The 15,619-nt window shown below is 40.4% G+C and overlaps 1 protein-coding gene across 1 annotated transcript in view; it reads left to right on the top strand.

The window, feature by feature from the left end:
* The window catches only part of PGGT1B (protein geranylgeranyltransferase type I subunit beta), a 53,433-nt gene that overhangs the window by 7,497 nt on the left and 30,317 nt on the right, over window positions 1–15,619 (top strand). The window contains exons 2-3 of the mRNA XM_046000574.1: window positions 2,524–2,642; window positions 15,133–15,200. Coding sequence (XP_045856530.1) covers window positions 2,524–2,642; window positions 15,133–15,200 — 187 coding nt within the window. The remainder of the gene's footprint in view (window positions 1–2,523; window positions 2,643–15,132; window positions 15,201–15,619) is intronic.

Raw genomic sequence — 15,619 nt, 5'->3', positions numbered from 1 at the left:
TTGCAAATTCAAGCAAATCACTTGGCGTTCTCTGGACTTCATGATCTTGAGCTAGAAAAATTTAAGAGGGTACTTACCTTAGAAAAGAATACCAGCTTCTTTTTGTAGCCCTTTAAATGTTTTCTGATCATATATTTTTTACTGACAGGAAGATCTTGGATTTATCCAGCCTCCGTAGATTGTCTTATTGACAGCCTCTTGTTGTCCTCCACTTTCCTGTCTTCCTTTTGGGTTTTTCTGTAACAATACTTTAATAAACTAAATTACTGGATAATTTTAATTGATTGTATCCAACTGTAACCATTTACAGCAAAACCGAGAACCCCAGTGAGAGCTCCCCAGCAGGGTTACATGAAGTAATGCAGGCACGTATCACGGTGAGGTGGACTTACCTCCTGAGACATACTGATCATGAAAAGCAGCGATTCTCAGACAGGGCTACTGTCAGAAAGAAGTTCTTCCCATTTTTAAAGTATCATTTTTAGGGGTAGGGGGAACGAGCAGTGTCATCTGGGGGAAGAAGGTTGACAACCAGTGACCTGAAGAAAATGCCTGTAGTGTGACAGTATGTTTAGATGCTGGGGTCGTCATTAATGCCTGTCAAATTGATGAAGTTTTAGAGTATAGGTGAGGTTCAGTGGGGTGGAGTCAGGAGCCCATGACCAAGAAAGAATTCTTGAGATGTCACTGGTGCAGAATGGTGGTTTATTAAAGCCCGGGGACAGGACCCGTGGGCAGAAAGAGCTGCTGTCCTGGGCTTGTGAGGGGTGCCTGGTCATATGCTGTGGGGTTGGGGGAGGTAAGGAGAAAGGTTTCGAAAGAACTGTCACATGCTAAAGAGGACCTACAAGATACCGGAGGCCTTGAGGCCTTGCCATTGCCGTGTTAAGGTTGTTTTTGTCCTCTACAAGGTATTAACATAAGATGGGAGATTCCTGGAACACTGTCACACATGTCCCATCCAGCAGTGGGGGATGAGGGGAGGTTGCAGGGTGTCAGCTTCTGCTTTGTCCTCAGCTTGCCTTCTGTTCCCTCATCAAAATCAGGGAAAATACCAGTAATGACAGTTTTCTGTTTGAGGATTGATTGCTTGTGGGCAGGTAGTGCACTAACTATCTATAGATAAGTAAGGGACTTAGAAAAGATTTAGCAAAGGGCCTGCCTGGGTTATAAATGGTTGTGAATCAGCCAGTTTAGGATTTCACTCTAGCTCATTTGATGATATAATCTGACCTCTGAATTATAGCCTCGCACATAAAGGGGTTTCACTGATCTTAATTTAATCCTGCTCAGATAAATCACTTCCCTAATTCTGGTGGCTCTCAGTGGTTTGTAGAATTAAATCGAGAGAGTATATAAGAAATTTTCTAGATCAGTGTCTAGTACACAGTAATAGTCTCTCAGCAATGTAAGTTTCCCCAAATCTGTTGTTCTTAAGTGTACCAATATTGCATTAGTTTTAGTTTTTGCCCTTAAGCTTTGGTTAGAGTTACTCTCCTGGTTTTTCCTCCTGTTATCTAATGTATGCCAGCCTTTTTCAACCAGGAATCAGAGAGTTGTACCCTTAAAAAATAAAAAAGTGACTGTTCTCATTTTTCCTTAAGTTGGTAGTGTTTTTGATAAATGCATGGGAAAGAATTTAATTTATTAAACACAGTGGATGCCTTAGAGCATTAAGGTTTATTTCTCTTTTGGAATCTTAGTTGAAAAGGTTACAGAATCTGTCCAGTGGCTTTGTTGCCAGATTTTAGACCAAATGATTCAAAGTATTAATTTTGTATATTAGTCATCAGAATTGTTAGAATACGGAAATGAGATAACTTTGCTCAGACAGCAGTACAGAATTCATCTCAGCCTGAAAAGAATTATATATAACAAACTCTTTATTTAAAAAGTAATCACTAACGTACTAGCTTTTATGTGAAAACAAAGTTTACATTTCTCTTCAGTGTGCACTCTTGGAGGGGAGTGTGTTGCCTTACAGTTTCTCATTCCATCAGAGAATGCTCTCTGGGAAAGTGGAGTTGAAATGCATATGTATTTTTAAAGTATTATTTCCCAAAATTCATTTTAAGTTTTTTCCAGTCACACTATTTGTAAACAAATTTGAGTACAGATGGATTTATTCTAACATTCCTTAAGAATTAAGCACCAACTGTAAGCATAGTTGCTCTTGGCAAATAAGTGGAAATAGGGATTTTATGCATTTTCCAGCCTTTGAACTTATTTGTACTAACTAGGTGCAGGGAATTCTTTTTTAAATCTGCTTTAGCCTTCAGGTTGTTTTAGTGAATCCATGTATGCATCAGATGAATGGGACTGGTTTTTTAACCCCTAAATGAAACAAAGGTTTGATTGATATTAAACTATAAGTATAAATAGGGCTTTTTGGAAAATGAGAGTACTCATTTTGAAATTAAGTTTAAAATTAGACTTTATTATTTTTCCGAACCTGAAAGACTTCAGTGTTTTGACAGTTGAGATGGAATTTTACATTTTTGTTTTTTGTTTTTTTTCTTTTAGGCTGACAATTGCATTTTTTGCGCTCTCCGGGCTGGATATGTTGGATTCCTTAGATCTGGTGAACAAAGATGATATAATAGAGTGGATTTACTCCCTGCAGGTCCTTCCCACAGAAGACAGTGAGTGAGTTTTTAGCATTTTATTTTTAGTGTGACTAGTTAGTTGTACTTGGCATAACATGTGTCAGACGAGCAAATCTCAGTATGAATTCATAAACTCTTACCATATTTTATTCCGCCATGTTTTCCTTGCAACGCTGCACTCCCATCCTGTTCAGATCTGACACTTTGAGAAGTCTAATCATTGGGGTGCCCAGCTGACTCAGGCTGTGGAGCGTGCTACTCTTGATCTTAGGATCACGAGTTCGAGCCCCACGTTGAGGGTAGAGATCACTTAAAAAAAATACATTAAAAATTTAAAAGTCTACTTGTTAATATCTTGAGAAAATCACTGTGCGGTTGTCTGGAATTGGAGATTTGCTGTTGTAGCTGCATGTTATGTTCTTCACTTCCACGGGGATGACTGCTTATCAGTTATTTTATACTTGTTATTTTTGCTTGTTTAGTTTTGTAACATTTGCTGTATTTTTCACTCCCAGCCATTCTTCTTGTCTTTTCAGTGAACTCTTTGGTGTTCTCTCCTGGTAGGTTCTCTCGGGTTTCGTTAGCCTTTCTCTGATGGTTTCTTAGAACCATTACCAGCACTGTAGTCCTTTTTATGCTTCTTAAACTTTATGAATTTTGGTCAGTTAAAATTCTTTTTTTTAATTAATGTTTGAAATTTATATGTTAATCAGCTAAATGCACACAAGCTTTATACACCTTATTGTTCACACTGTTAAGTGTAACATACTTAACATTGATTTAACTTGTAAGTGTTAGAAATTCTAACCTTGAAAAGAGAAACAGATAAACTCCCATAAAATGACAGTTTTTATCATGGTCACCACTTACCTGGCTTTTAAGAGCCAATATTTATAAATCAACCGTGCGTTTCGTTGGTTGGAGTAAACATTTATAAATGTCTCACCTAGATGAACTTTAGGGAAATAGTAAGCTAAAGCTTTGTTTAGAAAGAAAGAGGATTGATCTATTCCAACTTAACTGCTCCTCTTCGCTGTATTTTCACATTTGTTCTCTAACATCATGATATTGTGATTTGTAAGAAATGGATATTTGGTCTTCAATCACAGTTCCTGGCTCACGGTTCCCTAACCCCTGGCATTTTCTAAGCCTTGAGAGTGTTGCAAGTTGTCTTTTGTTATGTTCAGGAGGTAACTTTTGGAAAGTGCCTGAGGATGGAGGGCTGTTGGCCCTTGGAGCCAGTCGGTGATTGGAGGGTTGGAACAATCAGTGCCACCATCTGACCTCCGGGTGGGGGCGGGAGGGCCCCCCCAGAGGTTGAAGCAGTAGCCAGTGGCCAGTGATGTAATCATTCTTGCTTCTGTCATGGAGCCTGCATAAAAACCCAGAAGGACAGGATTCAGAAGCAGGTGTCCTGTTTTATGTCTTTCTACTTTATTGTTCTTGGATTTCATAGTGTTCGTATTTATATGATTTTTAAAATCTGTGCCTGTTGATGAATTCTTGTTTAAAAATGATTAAGCATTTTGAACTAGGTTTGTTGTACATAAATATCACTTTTCACCAGCCCTGTGAGGCAGCATATGTGCTGCTCTGGTCAGGAGTGAGAGATTCTAGCATGTTGGGGAGTTGGAGTTATTGAATGTCTTGCTAATAAACCTTTAGAGAAGGGCTCAGGTAATTACAAGATATGCTGCTCATTCTCTTGGAGCATGGCTGAAGTGAGGTCATGGTTCTAGACACCTGCAGACTGGAAGTAATTTTTGTTTTCCCTTTTTATTAGATTTTTTTTTTTTGGCTAGTTTAAGTGAGGCTGGGATTTTCTTTTTAAACTTTAAAAGTTAACTATTAGGGAGCACCTGGATGGCTCAGTGGGTTAAAGCCTCTGCCTTCAGCTCAGGTTGTGATCCCAGGGTCCTGGGATCTCTGCTCAGCAGGGAGTCTGCTTCCCCCTCTGTTTCTTTGCCTGCCTCTCTGCCTACTTGTGATCTCTGTCAAATAAATAAAATCTTTATTTAAAAAAAGTTAATTATTAGATATGGTATTATTACAGATTTTAATTTTTGATTGATTATTAAAAATACATGTCCTGATTATACACTATAGTTTCTTAAAGGGTGTGTCTCACCACATAGGAAATTATACAGTGTGAGTCATAGAAAAGCTGTTCTGTATGTTTTTTCCCAAATATATCTTATAGAAAAAATTTCCTGATACTCATTTCCCTAGAATAAAATAGCCGTTGCTACTCTAGAAAAATGTGGATCATAACATTAGAGTGAGAGAACTCGTATTAGAGTCTACAGCCATACCACCCTGAACGCGCCCGATCTCGTCTGATCTCGGAAGCTAAGCAGGGTCGGGCCTGGTTAGTACTTGGATTGGAGAACTCATATTAGAAGTTTTAGTTATCAGTAATTTGTCATGTATTCACTGTGCTTTCTGCTTTCTGTCTTCATATTTCTCCCCACTCTTGAGGATTCTTTGCTGGCGTCCGTGATTGAGCTGTTATTGTCTACCCTTAAAATATGTTTTTTCCTTCTACCATTTTATTGTTTTTTCACAACAGCTTGATATCCGTTAATACATATATTCTTTTTTTTAAATGCAGCTTACAGAATGGTTAAAATAACTGGTTAATTCTTCTCCCAGTGGAAAAGCAGTGGCCACGAAATAATAGGCTCCTTTTTTTACACTCTTAAACAGGGACTTTATACAGGTCATTTTGTTATCGCTTGGGTGTGTGACTGAACAAGTCCATGAGCATTTTTTTGTGCAGTTAGTTTAATTAAAACCCATTTTCTTGAGGCATCTGGGGTCTCAGTCAGTTGGGTGTCCAGCTCTTGGTTTCAGCTCAGGTCATGATCCCATGGGTGGTGGGATCGAGCCCCATGGGGGACTGGCTCTGTGCTCAGTGGGGAGACTGCTAGTGATTCTCTCCCTCAGCCTGCCCTCCCTCCCGTTTGCACTACTTTCTCACTCTCTCAAATAAATAAATCTTTTTTAAAAACCCATATTCTTTCTAAAGAGTGCTTTGTTGTGAGATTTGCTATTATCTGAACTTTCATATTATAATAATTGTGTTTTCTACATACTCACTAGAATGGCTAAAATGGAAAAGGTAGAACATAACAGCTGTTGCTGAGAATGTAGCACAACTGGAACTCTCACGAGGAGCTGAAGGAAAACTGCCCAACAGTTGGAAAACTGGCAGTATTTACTAAAGCTGAAGATCTGTGCAGTTCATGACCTAGCCCTTTTGCTCCCCAGTCCTCCCCGGAGTGAAAACCTGTTCACCAGAAGATACGTACTAGAATGTTCATAGCAGTGTTTTTCACAAGAGCCCAGAAGTAGGAACCATAGAAATTACCCATCATTGGTATAATGGGTGAATGATGTATTAAAGTATTCACACAATAGAATACTTTACTGTAGGAAAATGAGAAAGAACAGTCTATAACTATAAACAAAAATTTTGATGAATGTCACAAACATGTTTTGAGAGAAAGAAGTACCTAGTGTATTATATTCTCTTTATACAGAGTATAACAATAGACCACGCCAGTGGAAGATTTTGGGGAGTGAAGGAAGGAAATAGGAAGAAAAGGAAGGTAGGAACGAAGTAGGAGGTGGCATTCTAGGGTGCTGTCATGTACTTTTCTTGAGCTCAGCACTGGTTATGTGGATAACTTTACTTTGCAAAAAGTTCATTGAGTTTTGTTATGATAATGTGCTTTTCTTATGTTTCTTACAGTTTGATGGAAGTTTTAAAATTTTCATTGAATTCGTGTCAATACTCACCATCTCTTTTGAGACCCGTCAAAATTCTTTCACATTGTACTGACAGCTCCATGGAATTCATTTATTTGAAGCCCATTGCTTTCTTTCTTTCTTTCTTTCATTTGTCACTGCTTAACTGTTACTTAAAATATTTTGCTTGAGTCTGAATTGTAAACTAGCAGAGGAGAGAATGTGTCTGTCTTGGATTTTTCTTTCAGTGCCTAAGGCATTATTGTGTCTCAGGAGTTGTTGGATATTAACTCATCCATACCTCTTCCAACTTAACTGCTCCTCTTCGCTGTATTTTCGCATTTGGTCTCTAGCATCCTGATATTGTGATTTGTAAGAAATGGATATTTGGTCTTCAGTCACAGTTCCTGGCTCACGGTTCCCAAATGCTTGGGATTTCCTAAGCCTTGAGAGTGTTGCAAGTTGTCTTTTGTTATGTTCAGGAGGTAACTTTTGGAAAGTGCCTGACTATGGAGGGCTGTTGGCCCTTGGAGCCAGTCAGTGATTGGAGGGTTGGAACAATCAGTGCCACCACCTGTCCTCCGGGGAGGGGATGGGGAGGGCCCAGAGGTTGAAGCAGTAGCCAGTGGCCAGTGATGTAATCATTCTTGCTTCTGTCCTGGAGCCTACGTTAAAACCCAGAGGGAGAGGATTCAGAGTGCTCCCTGGTTGGCAAAAACGTGGAGGTCCCGGGAGAGAGGGGCTCCCGGACAGAGTGGAAGCTCCCTGCCCATTCCCCATGCCTTGTCCTAAGCATCTGGCAGTTTCTTAGTTACATTCTTTTCTTGTCAGGTAACAGGTTTCACTTGAGTTCTGTGAGTTGCTCTGGGAAGTTAATTGTACCCAAGGAGAGAAACTCATGAGAACCTATGGTTCATAGCCTCGGTCAGAAGAGCACAGCTCACCGGGCTGGCCTCTGGTGCCTGAAGTTGGTGGGGTGGGGGCTTGGTGTCCTGACAGACTGAGCCCCTCAGCCTGTGTGGTCCGATGCTGTCTCTTTGTAGTGTCAGAAAGGAGTTGGTATTGAGTTGTCTTCAGTTGAGCTGAATGAGTGACTCATGTTCCGAGAATTGCTTGCTGGAAATTGCATCTCAGAACACCTAATTTAAGGATCCTCTGGCTCTTCAGATATTTCCTCTTTTAGAAGGCATTTGCAGACTGAGTAGAAGGTGCTTTGTGTAACTCATAGATCTGTATTTGTCCTCCTTTGTGATATCACATAAAATCTTACAGGATTTAAAACTCTAGAAATGTTAAAAACCCAGGACAATAAAAGAAAAACATCATAAGTTTGATTAAATAAACAGTATTAAATGTTGTGTAGTAAGAGGTAAGGTTGAATAAGTAGACAGACTTGAAAATTGTGGCAATATATATAATAGAATATTAATGGCCAGACTGTGATGAATTCTTAACGACTGAGAGGAAAATGACACATCACTGCTTAGAAAATGACAGAATTTAAGAATAGGAGGATCTCAAGTCAGTAACTACATGAAAGTGGATTAACCTTGCTAGAAAAGTCGGAGAAATGCAGGAGAAACAATGGTGCATTATTTTTTTTAATATCCTCATTTTATTTTTTTTTCAGTGTTCCAAGAATTGGTGCATTATTTTTTATCTAACTTGTCAATTTAGCTGGAAGTTTTGAAAGTTGGCAAGAATACAGGGGAAAGAACACATTTTTTAAAAATATTTTATTTATTTGTCAGAGAGCAAGCACAAGCATGGGGGAGGCAAGCAGAGGCAGAGGGAGAAGCAGGTTCCCCGCTTGAGCAAGGAGCTCCATGTGGGACTCTATCCCAGGACCTGCCGGGATCATGACCTGAGCTGAAGGCAGCTGCTTAACTGACTAAGCCACCCAGGCATCCCAAAAGAGCACCCTAATATCATTCTGGTGAAACTGAAAATCATTGTAACCTTTGAGAGGCATTTTCAAGTATAATCTTTTATCTCATGTGACACACTCTCTTGCATGTTGTAGTGGGTTGAATAATGGCCCGGAAAGGATCGGTCTGCGCAGAATCACAGAATGTGACCTTTGGTTGGAAAAAGGGCCTTTGCAGGTATAATTAAGGTCAGCGTCTCCATATCGGTGAGTGGTGGTGTTCTAGGAGAAGGGAAGAGGAAGATGCCAGAGGGGAAGTGGAAGGCTCTGTAAGGGCAGGGGGGGAGGTTAGAGTGATGCTTACTGCATGGAGGAATGCCAGGATTCCTTGGAGCCGCCAGCAGCTGAGAGAAGCATGGAACATGGAAAGGTTTCTCCCTCAGAACCTCCAGAAGGAACCAGCCCTGCCAGCACCTTGATTTTGGACTTCTGGTTTCCAGAACTCTAAGAGAATAAATTTCCATTGTTGAAATCCTCCAGATTTGTGGGAATTTGATACCTCTAGAAACTAATAACATGTGCACAAAAATCTGTGTAGGATATGTTTTGGCATTGTTCATTACACTGACCCATTAGAAGGGGAATAAATGTTAACAAAAGAGAAACAATAAACTATGGTTCACAGAGAATACTATGCAGTAGTAAAGTGATCGAGGTAGGTCTGTGTATATACTGACATGGAAATGTTCATATATGGTTAAATTATAAATACCAACGTCTGCAGAGATAATAATCTTTAGCTGTCAATATTTGGGGAAAACTCTGAAAGGACATACAGAAAATCTTTGTGGAGGGAGAAGTAGATGGGAACAGACGTGGGGAGATGGGTGGATAAGGTAGTACTTTAATTTTATTCTCTATACCCGCATTGTTTGTGTATTCATAGTATGTTTCCATACTTAAAAGTTCAAGTTAGAAAAAGCTTTAACCTCTCTTCAAAACACAACAAAAATTTAAAAAACTAAAGTTAACGTTACAGGGCTGTACACAAATACTAATATTTTGCTGATGCAGGAATAATGCTATACGTTAATTAAAATTTTATGATTTTTTAGGCACTGTCAAAGACATTGTCAAATTTGTGCTTCCCCTAATCTGTCTTCCTCAGAAGAGGAATGTGAGAGACCTGCCTGCAGGCACACATAGCTATTAAGGGATAGAGTCTACTGAAATTCCAGGCTTCTGACTCCAGGCCCCAGTGCTGCTTTGCTGGTGAAGTACATAGGCCCTTGGGGGAGACTTCCCTTGTGTGGCATTTAAGTGCATTGTGAATATTTAATCAGAGTTAACCCTGGGTTTTCACTTAGCCCCAGGGTTGTAAAGACCCCAGTGGTATCTTACTTCAAGTGTGTGGTCAGACCACTGGAGGGTTGGGGCCCTTCCCAGCAACCTCCGGAAGTGTTTAGGAAACACCCGGGATCAGGCTGGGAGTTGTGTTTTCCCTTCTCTCATCAAGGGCACAGCCAGAGAATATTGGAGCTAGAACAGAGGAAGGGATATATCATTTTACAAATGAGGATATTAAGATCCAAAGGAATAAATAATTTGTCAATGATAATAAACCTCGTTAATGCCAGAGGCAAAGTTAGAGAACAGTTTTCTGTTTTCTAGTCCTTTGAGATTCCCATTCCTAGAGATTTCCAGTACTGATTCTGTATAATAGATGCTCTGTTTATCTCATGTGTTTTCCTGTGAGAGTATTTTTTTTTAAAGTAGATGAAAAATTTTAAGTCCCGTTGCTGCCTTTCGTAAATATGGTACTTACCATATTTACGAAAGGTGTAGGTTTAGTCGCATGTGCCTAACCAAGCATGTTCAGATTTCAAAAATCGTAGCGTATCTGTTTTGGAAGAATTCTAGATCAAGGATTTTTTTTGCAGAGATAGACCCACAGTGATTATGTACCCAGTTGTCCCTCACCGTGTATCTGGTGGGCCACACCGCAGATCTTGTCGTAGTCCAACTGCAATTCTGAATTCTCCATTTACAGTTTTGTTGCATGAAACTATTAAGTCTCTAATTATCTGTGAAAGGAAGTCTCCCACCTGCCTTTTCCATAGTTGGCCTAGGTCTGACTCTGAAACTAATCTGTGAAATTTGAGAAAATAAGTATACAAACCCATTTTGTAGGCTCTAGACTGTTTCCCTCCACCCCCCACCTTGTCTCGGTCTCTTGACAGTGTGAAACTAGGAGTTGTGTAATATGTATCTACCTGCTTATGATACATTGCTGTCGGAATGACTTCCCTGTAGCAAGGTCAACTAATTTGAGGCTGGCTCTCATAGTAGGGGTACATTCACTACATCAGTGGCTCTCAATTCTGACTTGTCTGTCAGACAGGGATTGTTTTTCTTCTTATGTATGATCGTCCAGGCCCTAACTGAGGATTTTGATGTGGGCCTGAGTTAGGACCCAAGAGGCCTGTATGCTTTTTCAGACTATGCAATTGAACCTTCGTGGGACCCAGACCCACCCTTCCAGTTTACCACTAGATGGCGCTGTCTAACAGCCTCCAAGGGAACTCAGGCTATTGTGGACAGGCATCCAGTTGTAAACTTGGAATGAATTGTGCGTTATATTTACTAATTATCATGAATAGGGAAGCTTACTAGAATTATAAAGGAAAGCACAATAGCAGGCAAATCTTGAAAAGAACCAGAAAGGATTGCCTAATGAATATTTTTTCAGTGACAGTATACACTCTTGAAGAAGGGGATAAAGGACGTCGTTTTCATTTTAAATAAACTTTTCTGGGGGCACCCGCGGGGCTTGGTCAGTTAAGCATCTGCCTTCAGCTCAGGTCATGATCCCACAGTCTGGAATCGAGTCCCGTGTCAGGCTCCCTGCTCAGCAGGGAGTCTGCTTCTCCTTCTGTCTCTCCCTCCTTTCCCCTCATGTTTGTGCACACTTGCTCTCTCAATAAATAAATAAAATCTGATTGTTTTGGGGCACGATAAACCATGCCCATATAAGATGGCGCATTTCATTGATAAACATGTGTGTTGTGACTGCTCCACTGACCAGCCATTCCCCTTCATCCCTCTCCTCAGGACTCCTTAATCCCTGAGATATAACAATATTGAAATTAGGCCAGTTAACAATCCCACAATGGCATATAAGTGTCCAAGCGAAAGGGAGAGTCGCACATCTGTCACATGAAATCATAAGCTAGAAATGATCAAGCTTGGTGAGGAAGGCATGTCAAAAGCCTAGACAGGCTGAAAGCTAAGCCTCTGGAGCCAGTTGGCCATGTTGTGCATGCAAAGGAAGAGTTCTTGCAGAAAATTAGAACTGCTACTGCAGGAGAGCCTAGCTGGCTCCGTTGGAAAAGTGTGCAGTGCTTGATCTCGGGTACGTTAGTTTGAGCCCCACATGGATTGAACTAAAAGATTACTTAAGCAAAAATAAAACTTAAAAAAAAAGTGATACTCCAGTGAACACACAAATGATAAAGCAAAACAGCCTGATTGATGATGTGGTGAAAGTCTTACTGGTGTTCAAGTTTTATTGGTCCTTCAGGCACCAGGCACTCTGGACTTTGAAGATGAAGTTAAGGTTACTAATCAGCTGACATCAAAATAGGGAGATTGTTTGCAGGAGTTGCATGTACAGGGAAGGGGGGTTTGCCTGGTACAACCATATCAGCCCTTTCAAAGAGAGGAAGGTCCAAGAGTCAGAGAGGTGCTGCAGAAGGGGAAGCCAGAGAGAATCAGCACGAGAAGGATTTCAGCCGTGTTGCAGGCCCTGCTGTGCAGGGGCCCAGATGCCAGCAGTGGCAAGAGTGGCCTCCGGGAGCTCTGGGGCCCCATCCGACAGTGGTGAGCAAACACGTGGAGCCCTCAGTCCCACGACTGCTGAACAAGCTGAAGGAGCTTGAGGGGGATTGTTCCCCAGAGCCTCCGGGAGGGGGTGCAGCCCCGACCAGCGCTCCGCTCTGGCTTCATGGACCTGTCTCAGACTTCGGAGCTTACCAAACGGTGCGATAGTAAGTGGGTATGGTATCAAGGTAGTAAGTCTGTGATAATTCGTGAAGACAAAAATGACTCCTACAAAGAACAGAATCCATGCTCCTGTCATACCACCTGGTATTATTTTATTTATTCCGTTCTGGATTTGTTGATAAGTGTCCTCTGCTTAATTATAAACATAATCACATAAATGTTTGTGTCCTACTTTTTCTCTTGATCATTTCTACATGTTGGTCCATAGTTTTCCCTCAGTGTTTCAGGAGATACAGTGTTGCATTTAACCTGTTGCACTTCTGTTTGCTCTGGGGTTTCGCCAGTGTGATACTGCAGTTGGGTGTTTCTGTGCATGTGGCCTTTCTTACATTGGAAGTTACTGGAGTAAATTCTCAGATGTATCATTACCCAGTCAGAGTCTGAGCCTTTTTAATACTCTTGTTATATATTGACAAGTCTTAAGTGGCTTACCCATTTAAAAGGCTTCAGCAAAGACGGTAGAACTGTTCATTATATTAGATAATACCGTTTTTCAAATAAGTTTTTTGTCAACAGGGAAAGGTAGTTAGTGGAAAGTTTTAAATTTAGTGGGTAAAGTTCCCTAAATTGTTCAAGAAATTGTTTAAGCTACTACTCTAAGTACTTTCAAGATATAAAGCTGGGTAGAGTACCTGATTTGAAGAAATAGAAGAGTGAAAACCAATTGCTATGAATTAGTCATGTTCCAGTTGTAAGAGATAGGAAACTAGTTTCTTAGATTAAAACCTATTTATAAATCTACTTGATTTTTTTTTTAAGATTTATTTATTTTTAGAGAGAGTGAAAAAGTGCAGGGGGTAGGGGAGAGGGAGAGAGAAACACAAGGAGACTCCCTGCTGAGTCCAGACCCAGACATGGGGCTCAAGCTCATAACCCTGAGATCACACTTGAGCTGAAACCAAGAGTCAGTCGCACTACTGACTGTACCACCCAGGCACCCCAAATCTACTTGATTTTTTATTAACAATGAATGCATGTACATTCTGTGGATAATACATTTCTGTCCTCTATATCTGTCATGCTGATTTCCTAAGAGCTATCAAAACCTGAGTTACTTTCTTATTGTGGGTATAACTAATTGCTCATTTTTTAGTTTTCTTATTTTTTACCCAGCTTTGTAGAGGTATTATTGGCATATATATAAGTGTAAGGTATATAACACGATGATTTGATATATGAACAAATTGCAAAATGATTACCACAGTCCCCTCACAGAATTTCCTCGTGTGTGTGTGTGTGTGTGTGTGGTGACATTTGAGATTTCTCTCTATAACTTTCAAGGATATAGTCCAGTCCTGTGAATTAGAGTCATCATGGTATACATTAGATCCCCAGAACTTACTCATCTCTTATATAGACGTTTGTGCTTTTGACCAGCATCTCCCCATTTCTCTCAGCTCCTGACAACCACTATTCTACTCTGTTTCTGTGAGTTCATCCTTTTTAAATTCCACGTAGAAGGGAGAACATAAAGTATAGTATTTGTCTCTTCCTCTGACCTATGTCATGTGGCATAATGCCTTCAAGTTCCATCTGTTATGTCATGTAAGGCAGAATTTCCTCTTTTATGGCTGAATAACATTCTGGTTGTGTGTATGAGAGAGAGAAATTTTCTTTATCCACTCATCTGTCACTGGGTGTTTAGGTGGTTCCCATCTCTCGGCTATTATAAATGATGTTGCAGTGATCACAGGGCAGCAAGACATCTCTTCGAGATGGTCATCTTGTTTCCTTTGGATATATACCCCATAGGTATTGCTGGGTAGGTATACCCAGGGGATTGCTGGATCATATGGTAGTTCTATTTATAGTATTTTGAAGAACCTCTATACTATTTTCCATAATGGGTGTACCAGTTTATATTCCCGCCACCAGTGCACAGGGCTCCCCTTTCATGGATGTGACTCACGTTTCCAGCCTGAGTCCATTTCCAGCCAGGATGTCAAAGCAAAGTGGGTATTAGACTCAGAATAAAAGTTTGTCCCATACTAAAATACAAAGTATATATATTTTTTGCAACTAGAGCTTATACCTTTAGTTTGCTCACATATAAAGAAGCAGTGAAGTAAAGTAAAAAGACACTGGATGGGAAATTAGAATTCCAGATTCTGATGCATTACCTTGAACCTGTCCCTTAACCTCTAAGCTTCTACTTTCTGTTCTTTAGCATGGGGTTGAATATGTTGATCACATGAAAAATGATCATATAGAAAGGTATGGAAGCATTTTGTATGCAGTGAGGGAGGCTATAAACTAAAGGTGCATGGTAGGAAATCATTATTTTGTCTCCGGTTTGAAAAATAAACGAGAAGGGTTATCTTGCTGGCTCAGTTGGAAGAGTGCGATTCTTGATCTCAGGGTTGTGAATTTAAGCCCCATGTTGGGGGTATAGATTGCTTTAAAATGAATAAGTAGGGGTGCCTGAGTGGCTCTTTCAGTTAAGCATCTGCCTTTGGCTCAGGTTATGATCTCAGGGTCTCGGTATGGAGTCCCGCATTAGGCTCCTTGCTCATCGGGAAGCCCACATCTCCTTCTCCCTTTGCTGCTCCCCCTGCTGTGCACGCACACATTCTCTCTCTCTCTCTCTCTCAGATAAATAAAATCTTGAAACAAACTAAGTAAACAAACTTAAAAATCTTTTTGAAAATTAAATGAGGAAATTCCCAGAAAGAGAGAACAGCCCTGGGACATGGTGAGCATTAACCATTAGCTAGGATGAAAATGGACACAGTGACAAAGCTTTGGAACTAAAATGCTCAGTTTCTGAAAGAAAGTTTAATTGACCTGCTTTAGAGTCTGTACAAAAATAAAGTACATTCTAAGTAAGTACGTGTTTTTATTTTCTAGGATCAAATCTAAATCGCTGTGGTTTCCGAGGCTCTTCATACCTGGGTATTCCATTCAATCCATCAAAGGTGAGTTACTCCCTGGGTCAGGAGGAAGGAGAAGGGAGGTGGGTGGATTTTAGTGCAAAAGAAAACTGAGAAATTATCCAGATAGACCCAAGCTTCCATGTTTCAATAGGGCTAAAAACTATCTACTAATGTACATTGTAGCTACTGTTCCCCATTTTTTTTCATGCAGTGTTTCAAAATTCTGGAGTAAATAGCAGTGATTTGGGAAAAGGCAACATGATATCACAGAGGCCCTACTTCCGCTTTCTTCCTCTGTCATAGGCTGTAGGTCCAAAGCCTGCATCAAGGTCATATGAATTTGCCATGATGTCTCCACAATCATGTGTGTCCATTGCTTTTAGCAGGGAATCTAAAGACAATGGATTCGTAAACTAGGTTCCCTTTTTCCTATACATGTAATCTTTTCCAACAGATACCGG

Source organism: Meles meles, chromosome 3 (genome assembly GCF_922984935.1).
Source record: "Meles meles chromosome 3, mMelMel3.1 paternal haplotype, whole genome shotgun sequence".
Taxonomy (NCBI): domain Eukaryota; kingdom Metazoa; phylum Chordata; class Mammalia; order Carnivora; family Mustelidae; genus Meles; species Meles meles.
This window is presented reverse-complemented; position numbering and strand designations above follow the sequence as displayed.